The sequence below is a fragment of the Delphinapterus leucas genome, chromosome 1 (assembly GCF_059928025.1).
Source record: "Delphinapterus leucas isolate spDelLeu-1000000601 "Yukka" chromosome 1, BTC_Dleu_Yukka2, whole genome shotgun sequence".
NCBI classification, from domain to species: domain Eukaryota; kingdom Metazoa; phylum Chordata; class Mammalia; order Artiodactyla; family Monodontidae; genus Delphinapterus; species Delphinapterus leucas.
The window spans coordinates 152,907,358-152,924,824 of NC_143129.1; the positions used below are offsets into that span (position 1 = coordinate 152,907,358).

The following is a 17,467-nucleotide window of genomic DNA, read 5'->3' on the forward strand; positions in this document are numbered from 1 at the left end:
ATAATACAGTGTCCAGACTCCTGAGCACTGGTGTGTATAATTCTATGTAGCCTAAGCCTAATCTGTCTTTTACTGCCCTTTGTTTTCTTACCTGGGAGATTTTCCTGCGTGTTTATGTCATACTCTTGGAATCCTTTTCTATCACATACATCTAATGATCTAATTAAGCCTTGTATCTGATTGAATAGCACTCTGTCTGTAATCACAATATTTATTGCATCTATTTCTTCATTTGGTTGTAATCTCCTTAAAGGCTTCAGGTCTTTTTTATATTTGTATCCCTAGCACCCTCACAAAAGCACACGATAATTGCTTGAATGAATTCCAGCCACTGTAAGGAAACAATTAGATTTACTGTGTTATTGAGAGAAAAAACAGTGAGCATTAATTCACTTTTCTGTGTGTGCAAGCACTTGTTTGATACTTAAGAGCAACACAAAGTACAACATTGGTCCTCACCCTCCATGGGCTAAAAGTCTAATAGGGATGACAAGATATAATGATAAAAGGTCATGTGATTGTGTATGAAATAAAATAACAAATCCTAAAAACAAATCTTAAACAGATTTGGAATAACTAAATTAATTAAACACTTTATTTATTTACACAGTGCAAAGGAGCAAGGATCAGCTTAGACTATGACCATCAAGGGAAATTTTACTGAAAAACTAATTTGAACAGATCTTTGGAGGATGGTCCAGATTTGGATAGTCAGGGAAAGTTTGGAGAGTATTACAGATTAGAAGAGGTGGTTAAATAAAATGTTCTGAAAATAGAAAACACTGGGCATATATGAGGGATACGGAATGAACCATTCTGATTACCTGGTAGCACTGGAAAAATACCAGGACTGAGGGTTATTATCCTAGTGTTAATGAAGCTTTCAGTGTAGATAAGATCTCTGAGGGAAAGAGGATAGAAGAAGAGTAAAGAATGGGACAATAAGACTTGGGGAAGTACTTAATATTTCATAAATATTAGGAAAATAACACAGTCAACAGGATTAAGAAATTGTAATTCAGACATAGAAAAAATCGTATGCTATCACACTTCTGGGTGGGTGAATTTAAGATGGCAGCCGGGGTTGTCAGCACTTGTCAATTGCTGCCAATAGGTTGAGGGAAATAACAGAGGGGATTTGGACCTTAGCAGTTGGAAAGTTTTTGGTGACCTTTGAGTTGAGGTTTTAGGAGAGTAGTGTAAGGCTGAAAAACAAGATTTCAGAGGATTCTGGAATTATGTGAGTGGAAGTGGAAGTAGTGGCACCTTTGAGACTTGACAGTAAAAGAAAACAGAATATAGGTGGTGGTAAAGTTAAGTGAAAGGGTGAAGAAAATCTGTAGGAAGAAATCACTGGGGACAACTTGAAATATACTTGAAAGGTCATTAAAGGATCATGGCCCAAGAAAAAATGAATGGGAATAAACTGATTGACAAATGGAATTATTTTTGAAAGGGGTTTAGGATACTTGTTCCTCTGATGTAGAAGGAAAAGAATATGAATTCAGTCAAGAGAGCAACTCCTATAAAGAAAGAAACTGGGGCTTCCCTGGTGGCTCAGTGGTTGAGAGTCTGCCTGCCGTTGCAGGGGACATGGGTTTGTGCCCCAGTCCGGGAAGATCCCACATGCCGCAGAGCGGCTGGGCCCATAAGCCATGGCCACTGAGCCTGCGCATCCGGAGCCTGTGCTCCGCAACAGGAGAGGCCACAACAGTGAGAGGCCCGCGTACCCCCCAAAAAAAAAAAAAAAAAGAAAGAAAGAAACTGTGGCATGGAAATTAACAGCAGGGCTTTGAAGTAGACAGATGACACTTTGCTCCTTCTTTGTGATACAACCTTGGACAAGTTTCTAACATTCTGAATCTCAATTTCATCATGTAAAGTGGAGGTAGTAGTGCCTGTCTTTTAAGGGTTTTTTGAGGAATAAATGAGGTACTTGTAAGTGGTAATAAATGGTAGCTATTATTATCAGCATGGCAGCATACCTTTTGTTTGTTCCATTCCTTTAGAGTTTATAAAGTTTTCGTAAGTGTTAACTTCATGTGAAATGTCTGCAAGCATTCTGTTAGGCAACAGAAGAAGAGTATAATAATGAGTGAGACAGGGCTTCCCTGGTGGCGCAGTGGTTGAGAGTCCGCCTACCGATGCAGGGGACACGGGTTTGAGCCCCGGTCCAGGAAGATCCCACATGCCGCGGAGTGGCTGGGCCCGTGAGCCATGGCCGCTGAGCCTGTGCGTCCGGAGCCTGTGCTCCACAACGGGAGAGGCCACAACAGTGAGAGGCCCGTGTACCGCAAAAGAATAAAAATAAAAAATAATGAGTGAGACAAACTCATATCCTCAAGGATCTTAGAAGTCTTTTGGGGAAGAAGAAGTGACAAGGATAAAAGTCATAACACAGAGCTTAAGATCAGTTTAGCCCTGTTGTGTAGAACTGAGTTGAGGATAGAATGAAAATAGGAAAACTAAAGTCTGCTGTTAACTATCCTTGCAAAAGGTAGTGAAGCTTGAACAGGGATGATGAAAGTGAGCAGAGAAGGGAGGTGGTGATGGCACACAGTGGGAAGCAAATCAGAGGAGGAAAACAGGACACTGAGCATTCATCCCCAGGAAACTGGGATAACTGTGGAACCATTTCACTGAAGTTAGAGAAGAGAGAAAGCAGAGTTTTCAGGAAAAGTTGATTAGAGTGGTTCTGGGACCCTTGAATGTGAGATGTTAGAGGAAGGCAGAGATGAGATAACTAGTAGGCAGGTGTGGATTTATCCATTCATTCATTTTCTCTACGTGTTCAGCAGTTATTAAACATCGAATATTTGTGTATTTAAAAGCTATATGCCACTAGAGTCAGAAAAATAATCTCAAAGAGTTGCTGTCTAGTGAAGAGACACATATAAAAAATAATTGTACTGCCCTGCCTGGAGAGGGTCCTCAGAGCCTTTACAGATGAGGTCATATTTGAACTGGGTTTTGAAGTGGCAAAGGAAAGAGAACTACCATTCGTTGACATCTTACTATGTTCCAGGACATTCACTAGGCCTTTTACATATAACATTTACCTTAATCTTAGGATGTAGAAAATTATGTAATATATTAGGTTACATTGCTAATAAAATTATGGAGTTTGGGACTCTAAAACAAGGTTTGTCTAACTTCAACTAGGGCTCTTTCCACTGCCCCAGAATGCTTCCCATCTTGAAGCATAAAAAGGAGAGAGGAGGATGAGAATTCTGGTTTTAGAGTCAGACTTCATGCCACTCGAAGTACTTGGAATATAGTACTGACATATCCTAAACTAGTCAACAAATGGTAGTTTTAAAACAGTAGGAGACGGACTTCCCTGGTGGTCCAGTGGTTGGGAATCTGCCTTCCAATGCAGGGGATGTGGGTTTGATCCATGGTCGGGGAACTAAGATCCCACATGCCACAGGGCAACTAAGCCCACGCGCAGCAACTAGAGAGAAGCCTGCGCACCGCAATGAAGACCCAGAGCAGCCAAAAGGAAAAAAAAAACAGTAGGAGTTTGTTAGGGAGCAAGTAGGTGGGGCATTCCAGGCAGAGGAGCTCTTCGTTACCAAAAAAGCAGGGGGAGGGCGGCTTCTTTGGTGCACAGTGGTTAAGAATCCGCCTGCCAATGCAGGGGACACGGGTTCAAGCCCTGGTCCAGGAAGATCCCACATGCCACAGAGCAACAAAGCCTGTGCGCCAGAACTACTGAGCCTGCGCTCTAGAGCCTGCGAGCCACAACTACTGAGCCTGTGCGTGCCACAGCTACTGAAACTCACATGCCTAGAGCCCATGCTCTGCAACAGGAGAAGCCACCGCAGTGAGAAGCCCACACACTGCACGGAAGAGTAGCCCCCGCTCACCGCAACTAGAGAAAGCCCACACGCAGCAATGAAGACGCAGCACAGCCAAAAATAAATAAAATTAAATTAAATTTAAAAAGGAGGCAAAACATGCCATGTCTGGGAAAAGACAAGTGGATGGCTGGTAGTTGGGAAGTGGTGGGGAGAAGTAAGACTAAAGCCAAATGATGGAGGTCTTTATAAAAGCTCAGGTGAGAGTTTAGGGGTCACATTAGCTCCATGATTTTAACAATTTGAATGATTAAACAATTACAAATAACTAGTTTTTCTAATGAAGTTCACCTAGGAACAGATTGCAGTAGAAGAGCACTGAGTATGCCTACATCCACTGAATAGACTGAAAGGAATTCAGGAGGCGAGAAGAGAATGAAGCATCAGGGAATTGAGAAGGGAAAGAGGGACAGGTTCAGAAAATATAGGTAACAAGTAATCTCTCCTTCTACAAAAACAGATACTTTAAAGCTGACCATTGAATGTAATATGAAGACAAGATTTTTTGCTTATTTATTGAAAGAGCTGTTTCATTAAAATGGGGATAGAGTTGAGTGTTGCAGGGAATTAAATAGTAAGAATGAACAAGTGAAAGGCAGCAGATACTGAATTATGCAGAAAAGTTTGGAAATAAAAGGATTGTAGTAAAAGGGAAAATACATCTTTTTTTCCCCCTTCGCTTCAGTAAGGTGGCTTAGCATGTTTGTAGATAAAATGGAAGAACTTACTAGAGAGAAAGAGATTAAAGATACAAAGGAGAAATAATTGATAAATTCATAAAGGAATGAGAACAAATGGATGTAGAATGGTAGAAAGGGAGGGGGACCTATCAAAGGAACTTGAGATGCAAAGGAGATAATTGGGGAGAGTTTGGATCCAGTGACAAAATTTTTTTTTTAATAACTTTATTTTTTAATTTATTTTTGGCTGCATTGGGTCTTCATTGCTGCACGTAGGCTTTCTCTAGTTGGGGCAGGCAGGGGCTACTCCTCTTTGTGGTGCGCGGGCTTCTCATTGCAGTGGCTTCTCTTGTCGCAGAGCACAGGCTCTAGGCGCGCTGGCTTCAGTAGTTGTGGCTCACAGACTCTAGAGCGCAGGCTCAGTAGTTGTGGCACACGGGCTTAGTTGCTCCATGGCATGTGGGATCTTCCCAGGCCAGGGATCGAACCCACGTACCCCGCATTGGCAGGCGGATTCTTAACCACTGCGCCACCAGGGAATCCCCGGATCCAGTGACTTCTGACGTCAGTCCAGTAGGAGAAGACAAGATCATTTGAGGTGGAGAGTTGAGGTTGATTTGGAGTTAGGAGAAAAGGAGAGGATATTTTAAAAAGAAAACAGCAGCTGATATGTGATTCACTTTAGTGGGTTCCTTTTTTTTCCTTCCTTTATTGATTGACTGAAGTGTGGTTGATGTACAATATATAAGTTACAGGTGTACAATATAGTGATTCATAATTTTCAAAGGTTATACTCCATTATTCCTCATGTTGTACAGTATATCCTTGTAGCTTATTTTATACATAATAGTTTGTGCCTCACCTCAGTGGATTTCTACATATATAATTCCTCTAATAAAGGGGGTACAGGGCATAATGGTTTTCTCTAGTGAGCAACCAAACACTATATAATATAGTGTTTGAATTACTGAAAATTAAGTTGGAATAAAGTTGGATAGAGATGTCAGTATCCTGTTGCACGTAACACTGTCTGGTAAAACTATCATACTACTGTGGCAGACACTCACCTGTTTCTGTGCCCTGAGGTGGCAATATTAAAAGACAAGGCATCTGGTGACCCTGTGCAACTCTGGGAAACTATTGTCTTTGATATTTAGCCTGAATAAACAGCCATCTTTAGATTTTCATCAGTGCAAGAAAAAAATTAATTTCCATTCCAGTTAGGTCGTTGTCTCTTTTATCTGCTGGCATGCTCTTTTTGGAGGCATTGTGGAAAACAATATTGTATCCTAGTTGAGTAACCTCAGACAAATTACATAACTTTCTTAATGTCAGTGTAATTCTCTGTAAAAATTTGACATAATTATACCTGATTGGGTTAAGAATTAAATAAAATAGATCAAGCATCTGGTACATAGTAGATAACTCTGTTAAGTTTATTCCTTTCTTTAGCCTATATTATCTTCTTTAATAACAAGAAAGAAATCCTTTTCACTCAGACCCTTCCGTTGTCCTAGAGATCTCTTGGTTCTAACTGTTTCATTTTGGAAAAACAGACTTTTTTACTTTCTTTAGCCTCACTCCATTGATGTGCCTCAGACAAGAGTGATTGACTCAGGAAAAATGGAGTATTCCATGTACACTGTGCTGCCATCATGGTTGGGGTCAGGGCCAGAGTGACAGAATGGGCCCAGACCCCACAAGACCAAGCAAAAGAAGGACCCCTGGACTAAACTAGGATTGTCCAGCCGTTTATATTGCCCACCCTGGCCTGTACCTAGCCTCCTGCCATCGGTGTTCCTAGAAAACATCATTTTTCTGATGTGCTCTTTGGAGGCAGGGGTGGGGGGTTGTCAGGATTACATCAGAGGTTAACAAACAGCACACTATAAAAGAAAACGTTTGGGAGGGTCAAATAAGTTTAGAAAATGCTGTGTAGTATATCTGCCTCTCAATTCACGTATATAGTTAAGTGTTTTGAGAAACAGCACAGTAAAAGAAACCTGTTGTCGAACTATATTCAGCCTAGCATCTCCCAGGCTTATTGGACTAGGGCTCTGTTTTTGAGAAATACCTGTTAATATCCCATGGCTTTTCTGGTTCCTGTCTGCCTTTTTCCTTCAAGGTTATATACCTCCCAATCGTGTTGAGACAGGTGAACTCTTGGAATTCATGTTTGCACATAACATTTCACTCCTTATGATCTTACAGGCTGAGCTTCTGTCTGCATGCTGTTCTGACTGATTTGTTCTCTCTTCCCATGTAGCCCAGTGCGTGGAAAGCTAACAGAATGGAACACAAATCAGGATCCCTTTCCTCTAGCCGGGAGTCTGCTTTTACCAGTCCAATCTCTGTTACCAAACCAGTAGTACTGGCTGGTGGTATAGTTTTAAGCTCTCCCAAAGAGGTGAGTGAGAATAAAGCTAAGCAGCCTTTTCTAAAGTTGCCATTTCCCGTTTACTTAAACTGAGGTAAGTGTTGTGACGTGTACAGCTCTAACTCCATTTCCTTTGTAGTTATGCTTAGCTCAAAGTCATTTTTTTTTACTGGTGATTCCCATCAGCATCCAAAGATGGGCAGTAGCTGGGTGGGGTCATTGCCCTTTGGTAAACCATGGTTGGCCTGTGTTTGACTGGCGTTATGCTGGCATCTGGAGAAAGATCGGAGAGGCGCTATTTAAACCATCTGGTTTTAACTGTAAGAACTCAGCAGAGCTGAAGTCTGTTTAAATGAAAAGGATAGTTTATTTTTGGTAAAAGAGTGATAAATAGGCTACCAGATTCTGGAAAGCAGTACCATGTAGAAGTGACCTAGAGAATCCCAGTACTTACTCTTTGCTGTCAAGAGCAACCTATTTGTGGTATTTGCCCAGAGCCCCGCCAGCACCACTCCTCCAATTGAGATCAGCTCCTCTCGTCTGACCAAGTTGACCCGCCGAACTACTGACAGGAAGAGCGAGTTCCTGAAGACTCTGAAGGATGACCGGAATGGAGACTTCTCAGAGAGCAGAGACTGTGAGAAGCTGGAGGATGTAAGAGCAAAGGGTTTTTCTGGGGCAACATAAGTGTTTTTCTATGTTATACATGTGCTTTTTGTTCTTAAGCGAGAAAGATGTGGTACATTTTTTAAATGACAGAGATTTGTCTGGAGGAGTAACAGTCTGTGATAAAGTGAGTTCAGTTCTTTGTTCAGCATATTTCAAATTAGGGCTCATTTCAGTGATAGCTGCCTTGGGACTTAGTGCTCTTAAACAGGGCAGCACTGCTTAAGCCTTGAATTGAAGTTGGTAAGAAGTTGGTAAATTATAGAAGCATATATATATATATATATATATATTTTTTTTTTTTTTTGGCTGCTCCAGGTCTTAGTTATGGCATGCAAACTCTTAGTTGCAGCATGCAGACTTCTTAGTTGCGGCATGCATGCAGGATCTAGTTCCCTGACCGGGGATTGAACCCGGGCTCCCTGCATTGGGAGCACAGAGTCTTACCCACTGGACCACCAGGGAAGTCCCTTTAAGGATTATATTTAATTCTAATATAAGAAAATCTGACGAACAGAACCGTAAAACAAGAGGGTTTCTTTTTGGTATCCTGCAAAAGGAAGGTTAGAGTTCCCTGTCCAAGAGGGTAATGGCAGCTCATTCGTATTATCAGGAAACTTGTAAGTTTTGGTTGCCTTGGAACTAGGGTAGTTGGGCTCCCATCCACATTCTAGTTAGGGAAAGGACAGAGCCAAAAACCTGAAAAGGGATGTCTGACCCTTTTTTAGGTGCTTTCTTAAAAGCCACCCCTGCAATTTCCACTTACATTTTATTGGCCAACTGTCAAATAGCCACTCCTAGCTGCAAGGGAGCCTAGGAAAGTGAACTTTTTAAAAGCTGAGCGCATTGGTTCCTTAGTCCAAATCAGTAAGGAAGAATAGAAAATTGATATTGCATAGGCGTCTAGTAGCTTCTGCCACAGTTGCCATAACCTGAAGTTAAGATGGTAGCCAGTTAGTATCCTTTGGAAATCTTATTAGCAAGATGAGCAAGTTCTCGTTTTTAAGTGGGAAAAACCTATTGGCTGAGATCCTCTTCTAGGAAGCATTTTCCTGGGTTCTGACTTCTTAATCTCTTAGATTGCTTATCTTGCCCCAAAGGGGTATTAAACCAAATATGTCCTTCCTTTCCTTATTTCAGTCAGAGGACAACAGCACACCTGAACCAAAAGAAAATGGAGAGGAAGGCTGTCATCAGAATGGTCTTGATCTCCCCGTAGAAGACGAAGGGGAGGTCCTCTCTCACTCTTTGGAAGCAGAGCACAGGTAAGTGAGGGTCAGATCACAAGGCATGCTGTGTATGGCCTACAAGGAGTTTCAACATACTTAAGACATTTCAGAGTCCAGTACAGAGAGAAGTGCCCCCAGCACCACACCTTGTTCTCTCTGTGTGCCGCAGGTTGGCCTGTTGCCCACTGGGTATTCCTTTACAGACTCAGCTAGCGTTTTCACACCCTCCTCTCCAAGGCATTCTTGTAGTTTAGTTTCAGACTCAGTTTACGGCTCCAGTTGGAAGGGGTGGGGTGGGGTGAGACCTGTTTCCCGGTGCTGTTGTGGTGGCCCCTTGGCCCCTCCTGGCCCAAGTGAGAAGTTACCACAAGACCCCTTTAAGGGGCCTTGGGATTCATGAGGCCCGAAGGTAATGGAGCTTGTTCTTTAAATGAGGGCCTTGAACACAGAGCCAGCCAAGCTGTGTGGGCAACTGGATGGCAGATGGGGCCTGCCAAGTACCTTCCTGAAAAGGGGCTCCTGTCCAGAGGAACTTTAAAAGGGGTCAACAAGATCACAAGGTTATGGAGTCCACAGTGCCATGAAATTAAAAGAGAACTTAGGTACATGTGGCTATGTGCTAATTTGCTCACAGGAGACAAAGTGAGATCTCTTCTGTTTCATCTGTGGGATAGTTTGACTCTATACTGCTACTTCTACCGTCCCTTCTCTATAGCTCTTATGCTCTCCAAAGAGCAACTACAGAGATCCTCCATCTAATTCCAAGCACCTAAGTAGTCATAATTAAAGCTTATCCCACTGGGAAGAAAAGAAAAACCCAAGTTTCTTCTCTAACATCTAGGTGGGTACCATTGCCCCTGGGCTGGAAAGTTGTGGATTTCTCACTTATGCTTAAAGGTATATTTTTTTTGCCTGACCTGCCTCTACCAGGTTATTGAAAGCAATGGGATGGCAGGAGTATCCTGAAAATGATGAGAATTGCCTTCCCCTCACAGAGGATGAGCTCAAAGAGTTCCACATGAAGACAGAGGAGGTATGTCATAAACTTTTGCTGGAGACCAGTTAATGACTAGGAGAGAAAGGAGATAAGACAATCATTGCCCTTAGGAAGCCCCAGTTTAGGGTGTGAGAAAGACCTTAAAAAAAAGTTACTTAATAAGTTGCCATTGTAGAAATATGGAGGAGCATCTCATTCTGCCCAGGCCAGTGGTGGACACAAAAACCAGGTCAGTAGTTAGCAGATTTCAGAAAGCAGTATGTTATTTCATCCTGGAAGCTCTAACTCCTTATCAGAACCACAAGGCTGTATTCCCGAGGTTATGGGCTGAGCCCTTGGTCTCTGGCTAAGCAGGCTAACCCTCTGCTTCCAGCTCTGTGGTTTACCTCTGGTAGTCCAGCCAGAGCCAAGAAGCCAAATAGCCTATCTGAATTTCTTCAACAAATGCCTGCATTCTTTCTCTGAGCAACACTGCCAGGTCTCTACAAACTTCATGAAACTTACGTTCAGGTGGTATATATTTAAAGCATAAATAACAGTGGTGTTAAAATCCTATAAAGAAAAGTATAGGTTGACATAAAGACTTTGCTACTCAGAACTCTGTTCCCCTGTCATTGTCATCACCTGAGAACTTGTTGAAATAGGAAATCTCAAACTGTACCCCAGACATACTGAATCAGTCTGCATTTTAAAGAGATCCTTAGGTGATTAATTGGCACATTACAGTTTGAAAAGCACTGCTATAAGAAATCTTCAGTCTCTTAGAACGGTCCCCCTCTACATTCTGCCTAGAATTGAATTGAGGCCTGGGCTTTCCCAGGTCCCATGGGCCAGTGTAGTTACTGATGGTTGTCTTTTTCTTTCTTTCCCTTGCCAACCACAGCTGAGAAGAAATGGCTTTGGGAAGAATGGCTTCTTGCAGAGCCGAAGTTCTAGCCTATTCTCCCCTTGGAGAAACACTTGTAAAGCAGAGTTTGAGGACTCAGACACGGAAACAAGTAGCAGTGAAACATCTGATGACGATGCCTGGAAGTAGGCGTATAAATGCTTACTGTTAAATCTGACCCAGTAAACTCAGCTTGTGCGTTTAGGGGTTATACAGAAGAAATCGTTCTTTTCCTTTTCCTTTTCTTATGTTGTTGTTGAATACTTCATGCACAAGGGAAATAATCATATCCCAAAGAGAGAGCGAGCGATTGGCTTGTTTAGCTTTTGTTGTTCTTCCCTGTTATCTGCTTAATAGAACTTCGTGTGGTGGGAAAGATTTTTAAAACACACACACATACACACAGTATATATGGGGCGATGCACAGGTGGGAGCTGGCAGGGCAGAGAGGAGGAGACACTGGTCTGCAGCAGCAGCTTCTACTACCAGCCCTTGGGGCACTCACCCCTGTGCTCAAGCAATCATTGTCAATGACAAAGTGACTATTGAAGTTATAATTGTATTAAATTAATGCTAATAATTTGGATATTTTATTTTATTTCTGGCTGCTCGGGTAACATTAGCCCTTAACCCAGCATATATGGTTTTTTCACTTTTTTTTTTTCTTTCTGGGTACAGCTGTAAAATATTTGGATATAGGAAATGTGTTATTCTTGCAGCCTTGATATTCAGGGTGGATTGTAAAATATACATTTTTGTGAGATTTCAAAGATTAAGATTATTTTGATAACATTATTTACAGATTTAAAAGATGTGGTTATCACAAGTCTGTTGAGGGGGAAAACTACTGCATAAAATAACTAACTTGGAATAAATATTTTGCATCAGTTTGGATTGTCTTGTGTAAGAAGTATATTTTCTTTAAAATTAGATGAGTGGATTCTTTTTTAGGGGAAATACTACTTTTAGAGGTCTGAGGGAAATCTGAATTCAGACACACCTGTTTCTCCTTTTAGCAGATATGTTTTTGATGCAGAAAAACCTGTGCAATAAACTACCAGTAATAAAATCAGAAACCCAAGTTTCCTTTCTGAAACTGTTTTTCACTGCCCATGTATTTACCAGTGTGCCTATTTTTTAAGGAAGTCTGTGCCTCAATTTTTCTGCTAAATAAGAACATAGGGTGTCCCGGGCATTGTGCAAGGCCCTGGGAATGCAAGGAGCACCCAGCTCAGTAGGGTTACATAAAAAATGGAACCTTAGGCCAAGATCTGATGGACAATTAGAAGTTAAACTAAACAACAGATACCGAAACTGGCACTCTTCACCCAGCGCTACAGCACATGGTCCCTAGTGGATATACAGGCCCGAGATCATGCTCTAATGGGAGACAAGCAGAGGAATAACAGGCCTGACCACTTGTTAGAAGGGTAAAACTAACTTGTAGTGTAGGCTCCAGAAGGGGTAGAGACTAGAGGTAGAGTAACCAGCATAATTGCTAGATTCTAAAGGCTAGGAAGGCAGAGACCTTATGTGCCATAACGTACTGTAGTCTCTCCTGCTAGTAGGGGCTTCTCCTGCTAGTAGTATAAGCAGTGCACATGTGAACTGTGGAAATGGTGATTGAGATAGAACAGAAAGAACTATATCATATTTCATTGAGTATATCTATTTTAAGACATTTTATGTACTAATAAGAAAACTTGCCAGTTATGACACTCCATTAATTGTGAATCCTGATTTCAGTGTTAAAATATGAAAAAGTGTGCATCGTAGGATCAATGAAATACTATAAAATGAGCTATAAATTGGAAATGAGAAGTAGGTTGACATAGAGATATCCTGTATGTTTGGTCTTCGGCTTTGCCACTTAGTAGCTTTCTCAGAACAAATTTCTAAAAATGTACCTCTTTTCCACTTGGAATTGAGCTGGACAATTGAGATTACATACTTTGAAACACTTTGTAACCTGCTGCTAGTCATAGCTTGGCCTTACATACCTGGGAGCGGGGGCACCACTGCCTGCCTTGTTTAGAAACATGGGGCTAGGTCAGAGCTCCTGCCTCTGTGGATTCATATATTTGGGTGGGGGTGGCAGGGAAATCTGGTCAGCAGGAACGGGGCCTGTGTGGCCCCTGGCTAGTCCTGAGTGAAGAGTTACCTTTCTGTATTTGATTCCCTCTTCTGATTCATTGTGTTCTCCCAGAACTTTCATTCCTTCAGCTGTGTTGATTATCTTGTGGGGGCGGCAGGGCGGCGCCTAGGGGCAGGAACTAGGAGTTAGGGGGCCTTGGTGTGACTTGGTTATGCAAAAGATGTTACTTCCAAAGAGGCACCGTGCAAGGAAAAGCTTTTTTTTGCAGAACGCGGGCCTCTCACTGTTGTGGCCTCTGCCGTTGCGGAGCACAGGCTCCGGACGCGCAGGCTTAGCGGCCATGGCTTACGGGCCCAGCTGCTCCGCGGCATGTGGGATCTTCCCGGACCAGGGCACGAACCCATGTCCCCTGCATCGGCAGGCGGACTCCAACCACTGCGCCACCAGGGAAGCCCAAGGAGAAGCTTTTAGTCTACAGGAAAGACATGGTTTCCAGGCAGAATGCCTCCTCTCTCAGATATTCCTTGGAATGGAGAATGACACTAACTTGGGTTGCATCCACTTGGGCAAAACTAGAACGAACAAGGTGACACTTCCTTGCCAGAGGCTATTAAATAACCAAGACGGAGTATGTGATATGGGCTCAGCTAGTTTAGGAGGCAGTCTTTGCTCCCCTTTATTAATATAGGCAAGAAAACCAAGGTGTGGTGTTAGAGACTTGCCCATACTCATGCAATGAGGTGGAACAGATTGTATGACATCTTTTTCAAGCCAGGGGCTCCTCCCTAAGGTGACCAAGCCTGCCCGCTCACTCTCCAGACCTGCCCAGACCTGAGGTTGTTGCCCAGGGAACTTTAGCTCCTCTCCAAACATAAACTTGAACCGGTAAACCTGGCCTTTCCTCTCTGCCTTTGGCTATTTCATCCTCCTTTCCCTTTCCCCTGCCCCTCTGTTCTGTCTTCTGCAGGTCTTGGCTGCTATCAGGGAAGGAGTCCCATCCCATGGACTCCCACTCCGGGGAGCCAGGGCTCCTGCCCTGTGGGTCCTGTGACATGGTTTTCCATTCCTGGGCCCTGCTGGCCACCCACACTCAGCGCTTCTGCATTGGCCGTCAGCCCCGGGAGCTGACAGTTGGAGAACAGCCCCCAATAGCCACTGAACCACGGGTACCCAGGGTAAGGGCCTCCTCCATGGCCATGAGACGGTACTGAAGTGACTGTAACTCTCAGAGGATTCCTCACCCCACACCCTGTACCCAGGTTGTGCCACAAGAACACCAGGGCCTCCCAGACCAGGAGGCCAGCAAATCGGCTCTGAAGAGGCTAACAGATGAGGTACACCTGGATTTCCCCACTGAGCCTCCCCACCAAACCTATAGATCACGCGTGGGTCAGATTACCCCAACATGGAGATTGTGGGTTACTGTTACCTCCAGGTGCAGCGGCTGCGGCTGTATCTGCAGGAAATGCGACCCAGCATAACAGAGGTACCCAGAGGGTCACAGGGGCCCTGGAGGCGGTCAGAGGCACCGACTCAGGGTCCCAACTACGAGACTGCTGGGAGCCCCGGCGAGCGGCTACGGGCGCTGCACCGGACTCACGCAAGGCGCTTGGCAGAGACCAAGGCACAGAGCTGTGCCCTGGAGCGACGCGGCGAGGGTAAGGGAAAAGAGGGGGACTAGGGCCCACCCTCCCCCTTGGCTTGAGGTCGCCCGACCCGTTCTGATTTGATCTCTTACCCCCTCAGAACTGAGCTGGCACCTCCAAGGTTTGGCTTGGACCCGGGACGGGAAATCACGCATATTCAGCCTGGAGCGGGAGCTTCGAGAACTCCGGGCAGAGGCCGGGCGAACGCGGGGTGCTCTAGAGGAGTTAGGGGCGCACGTTCAGCAGCTACAGGCCAACCCCGGGTGAGGCTGAGGAGCCGGATCCCGGGAGCTCCGAGTCACCGGCTGGCGGGGGGACGGGGCCGGAGCGGGGGGCGGGGCCTCGCCCGGCTGGACGTGCGAGGTATGCGCCCGGACTCGGCTGGAAGGCCGCGCGAGTGAGGTCGGGAAGGGGCGGCGCTGCCGGAGGCCCGGGGTCTGGGTCCTTGATTCCGCCCCCGCGCCGGCCGTCCTCCACCCCAGGACCCGGCTGAACGCCTTACGAGAGGCAGAACTCTGTGGTCCGGTGCTACAGGCAAACCCAGGGACTCTGGCTGCGGAGATCGGGTAAGATCCGGGCCCCGAGGCGGGCACGGGGCAAAGCGCTGATCGGTCCTGGAAAAAACGCTTCTGCCTTCTTGTCCCCTACTCCCTAGGGCCCTGCGTGAGGCCTACATTCGAGGCGGGGGCCGGGACACCGGCGTTCTGGGCTGGATATGGCAGTTACAAGTGGAGGCGTCAGCTCTGGAGCTTCGGCGGTCGCGGACCCGCAGGGGTGAACATGAGGGGGCCAGCCAGGAGGGCCTTAGCCCTGGGGAGAGAAAAGGGCGATGAGGGAGGACGTCTTTGGCTTGGGAACCACTTGAGCAAAAACCCAAGGTAGAACACCTGTCTTTGCGGGGGTGCCTGCAATGTTAGCTGACAAGTCCAGCCTTGTCCAGAGAATCCTAAGGCTGGAGAGCTGCTCAGAGCAGCTGGTCACCAGCTGTCAGAGATGACAGGTCAGACTTGTTCAATCGCAGGAAGACAGGCAGGTGCTGCATTCAAGGAGCTTCTAGCAGTGGAGGCTGAAAATCGGCACCTGGAGGCAGAAATCCTGGCTTTGCAGATGCAGAGGGGTGCAGGCCAGGTGCCCTGGGGTCAGTGAGCACCCAGTTCCCCCCCCCCCCCCCGCCTAGCCCTCCCCAGCAGGCCAGGCTCAGAGGAAGGGGTTAGAAGCACCATGCACGGGGAATAAGACCTGTGTCTGAGCCCAATCAGTCTGTGTCCATGCCAATCTCCAGGTGTCCATAGGGGTTTGGCTCTTGGGGGAGGAGTACCTCAGCCCAGTTACTTGCTGCGTCCTGCTCAAGGGCGCCCTACTCTTCCCCTGCACCTAGGGCACAGGGAGCCGAGACTTGTGGCCAATCCCAGCGCACGCCTGAGAAGAAGGGAGAATCCCCCAAGCCTCCCGCCTCCAGTGGCTCCCCCGCTGCCGCTGCTTCCACACTCCACAGGCGTCCTATTCTTGGGTGGCGCCGAAAAGGCTGTGAGGACCCAGGGGTTGGGACAGGGGCACTTCTGCTTTGTGCAGTTGGGGGAGCATAGAACACCTAGGAGGCTTTCTGGAGGAATTGACTCTTCCCCTGCAGTCGCAGTTTCCTGGAACCATGACCAGGAACCTGGGCCTGGATCCACACTTCCTCCTGCCCACAACTGACGTTCTGGGCCCTGCACCCTACGACCCTGGGTGAGGCCTGCTCCCTCCTTTGACATCCTCTGTGACTTGGTCACCACTGCTGGTCAAGGAGACCCACTAGGGCCAGCTAGGGTGGGGGGACTGGCTGGAGGTTGGGAGGGTGAGAGGAGGACTTGGGTGTGTGTGCGTTTGAGGCCTGTGTTTCCTAGGGCTGGCCTTGTCATTTTCTATGACTTCCTGCGGGGCCTTGAGGCTTCTTGGATTTGGGTGCAACTATTGACTGGCTTGGCCCGAGATGGACAGGATACAGGAGGGACCACAGCGTTGCCCCCAGCCCTTTGCTTGCCCCCACCTCCAGCTCCTGGGCCCATGGGCAACTGTGCCATCCTTGCCAGCAGGCAGCCTATACCCAGGTCAGTAGGTGGAGATTTATGATGTTGGTGCTTTTTGCCGCAATTGAGGCTTGTCCCTCATTCTGCTACATTTTCTCATCTGTATACAGGGCCACTGGCCCTGAGGGCCAAGTCCTAGGAAGGGAGCAGAGCCACTTCTGACTCCTGACACCTGTTTTTGGTTGCTCTAGACTACCACCTTCACCATCAGTATCCTTGATCTGTGAGCTGCAAGCCTGGCAGGGGCTGGCATGGGCTAAAGCACCACTGCCAAAAGCCTGGGCCTCGCTGGTGCTATTTGACCGGGATCAGAGGGTGCTAAGTGGTCGTTGGCGTCTCCCACTTCGGACCCTTCCTCTGGACCCCAGCCTTAGCCTTGGGCAGCTGAATGGGATTCCCCAGGTGAGTGTGGAGGATGGGGACTGGGTCCTCCACGGTACAGATGCAGTACCATTTCACCTCTTCCCAGGTAGGTCAGGCCGAGCTCTTTCTGCGGCTGGTGAATGCAAGAGATGCAGATACCCAGACACTGGCAGAGATCAATCCAGCAAGTGCCCACGAGTACCAGTACCCACCTCTGGTGAGGGCCCAACTATAGCTGGGGACCCCACAGGTGTGGCTGATGTGGTTAATAACCAGCATTTGTTGACCACTATGTATGTGCCAACCCACTACTAAATGTTTTCTGTGAATTAACTCATGTGACCCTCACATATCCTATTAGGTATGTACTACTGTGTAAGCAAGTAAGAAAATCAGAGCATAAGGTTAACTTGGTTCACAGTAAGCAGTTGACTCTAAGGTGGTCTGACGCCAGAACCTGTGCTGTTAATCTCTACATAAACCTTTTGCTAAAGATCGACCTTCTCCTTGTTCCACAGGTGCCCAACTCATGTTCACTGGAGGCCAGCTCCCTGGCCCCAACAGCTGGCTTTGTTGACCCCCCTCCTCCTGAAGACCCT

The 17,467-nt window shown here is 46.2% G+C and overlaps 2 protein-coding genes across 5 annotated transcripts in view; both read left to right on the plus strand.

The window, feature by feature from the left end:
- Positions 1-11,584, plus strand: part of GPBP1L1 (GC-rich promoter binding protein 1 like 1) — a 56,366-nt gene extending 44,782 nt beyond the window's left edge. For all 4 annotated transcript variants that reach the window (XM_089923414.1, XM_022575594.3, XM_022575595.2 and 1 more), the window contains exons 8-12: positions 6,807-6,947; positions 7,413-7,571; positions 8,724-8,848; positions 9,743-9,845; positions 10,693-11,584. In XM_089923414.1, coding sequence (XP_089779540.1) covers positions 6,807-6,947; positions 7,413-7,571; positions 8,724-8,848; positions 9,743-9,845; positions 10,693-10,845 — 681 coding nt within the window. In that variant the 3' untranslated portion in view covers positions 10,846-11,584. The remainder of the gene's footprint in view (positions 1-6,806; positions 6,948-7,412; positions 7,572-8,723; positions 8,849-9,742; positions 9,846-10,692) is intronic.
- Positions 11,585-11,882: 298 nt separating this feature from the next.
- Positions 11,883-17,467, plus strand: part of CCDC17 (coiled-coil domain containing 17) — a 31,184-nt gene continuing 25,599 nt past the window's right edge. The window contains 13 exon segments of the mRNA XM_022575582.2: positions 11,883-13,956; positions 14,020-14,124; positions 14,226-14,448; positions 14,537-14,699; positions 14,919-15,002; positions 15,092-15,210; positions 15,458-15,574; positions 15,815-15,963; positions 16,067-16,164; positions 16,323-16,526; positions 16,697-16,907; positions 16,975-17,085; positions 17,387-17,467. Of these exon segments, the coding sequence (XP_022431290.1) occupies positions 13,792-13,956; positions 14,020-14,124; positions 14,226-14,448; positions 14,537-14,699; positions 14,919-15,002; positions 15,092-15,210; positions 15,458-15,574; positions 15,815-15,963; positions 16,067-16,164; positions 16,323-16,526; positions 16,697-16,907; positions 16,975-17,085; positions 17,387-17,467 (1,830 nt within the window). The 5' untranslated portion in view covers positions 11,883-13,791.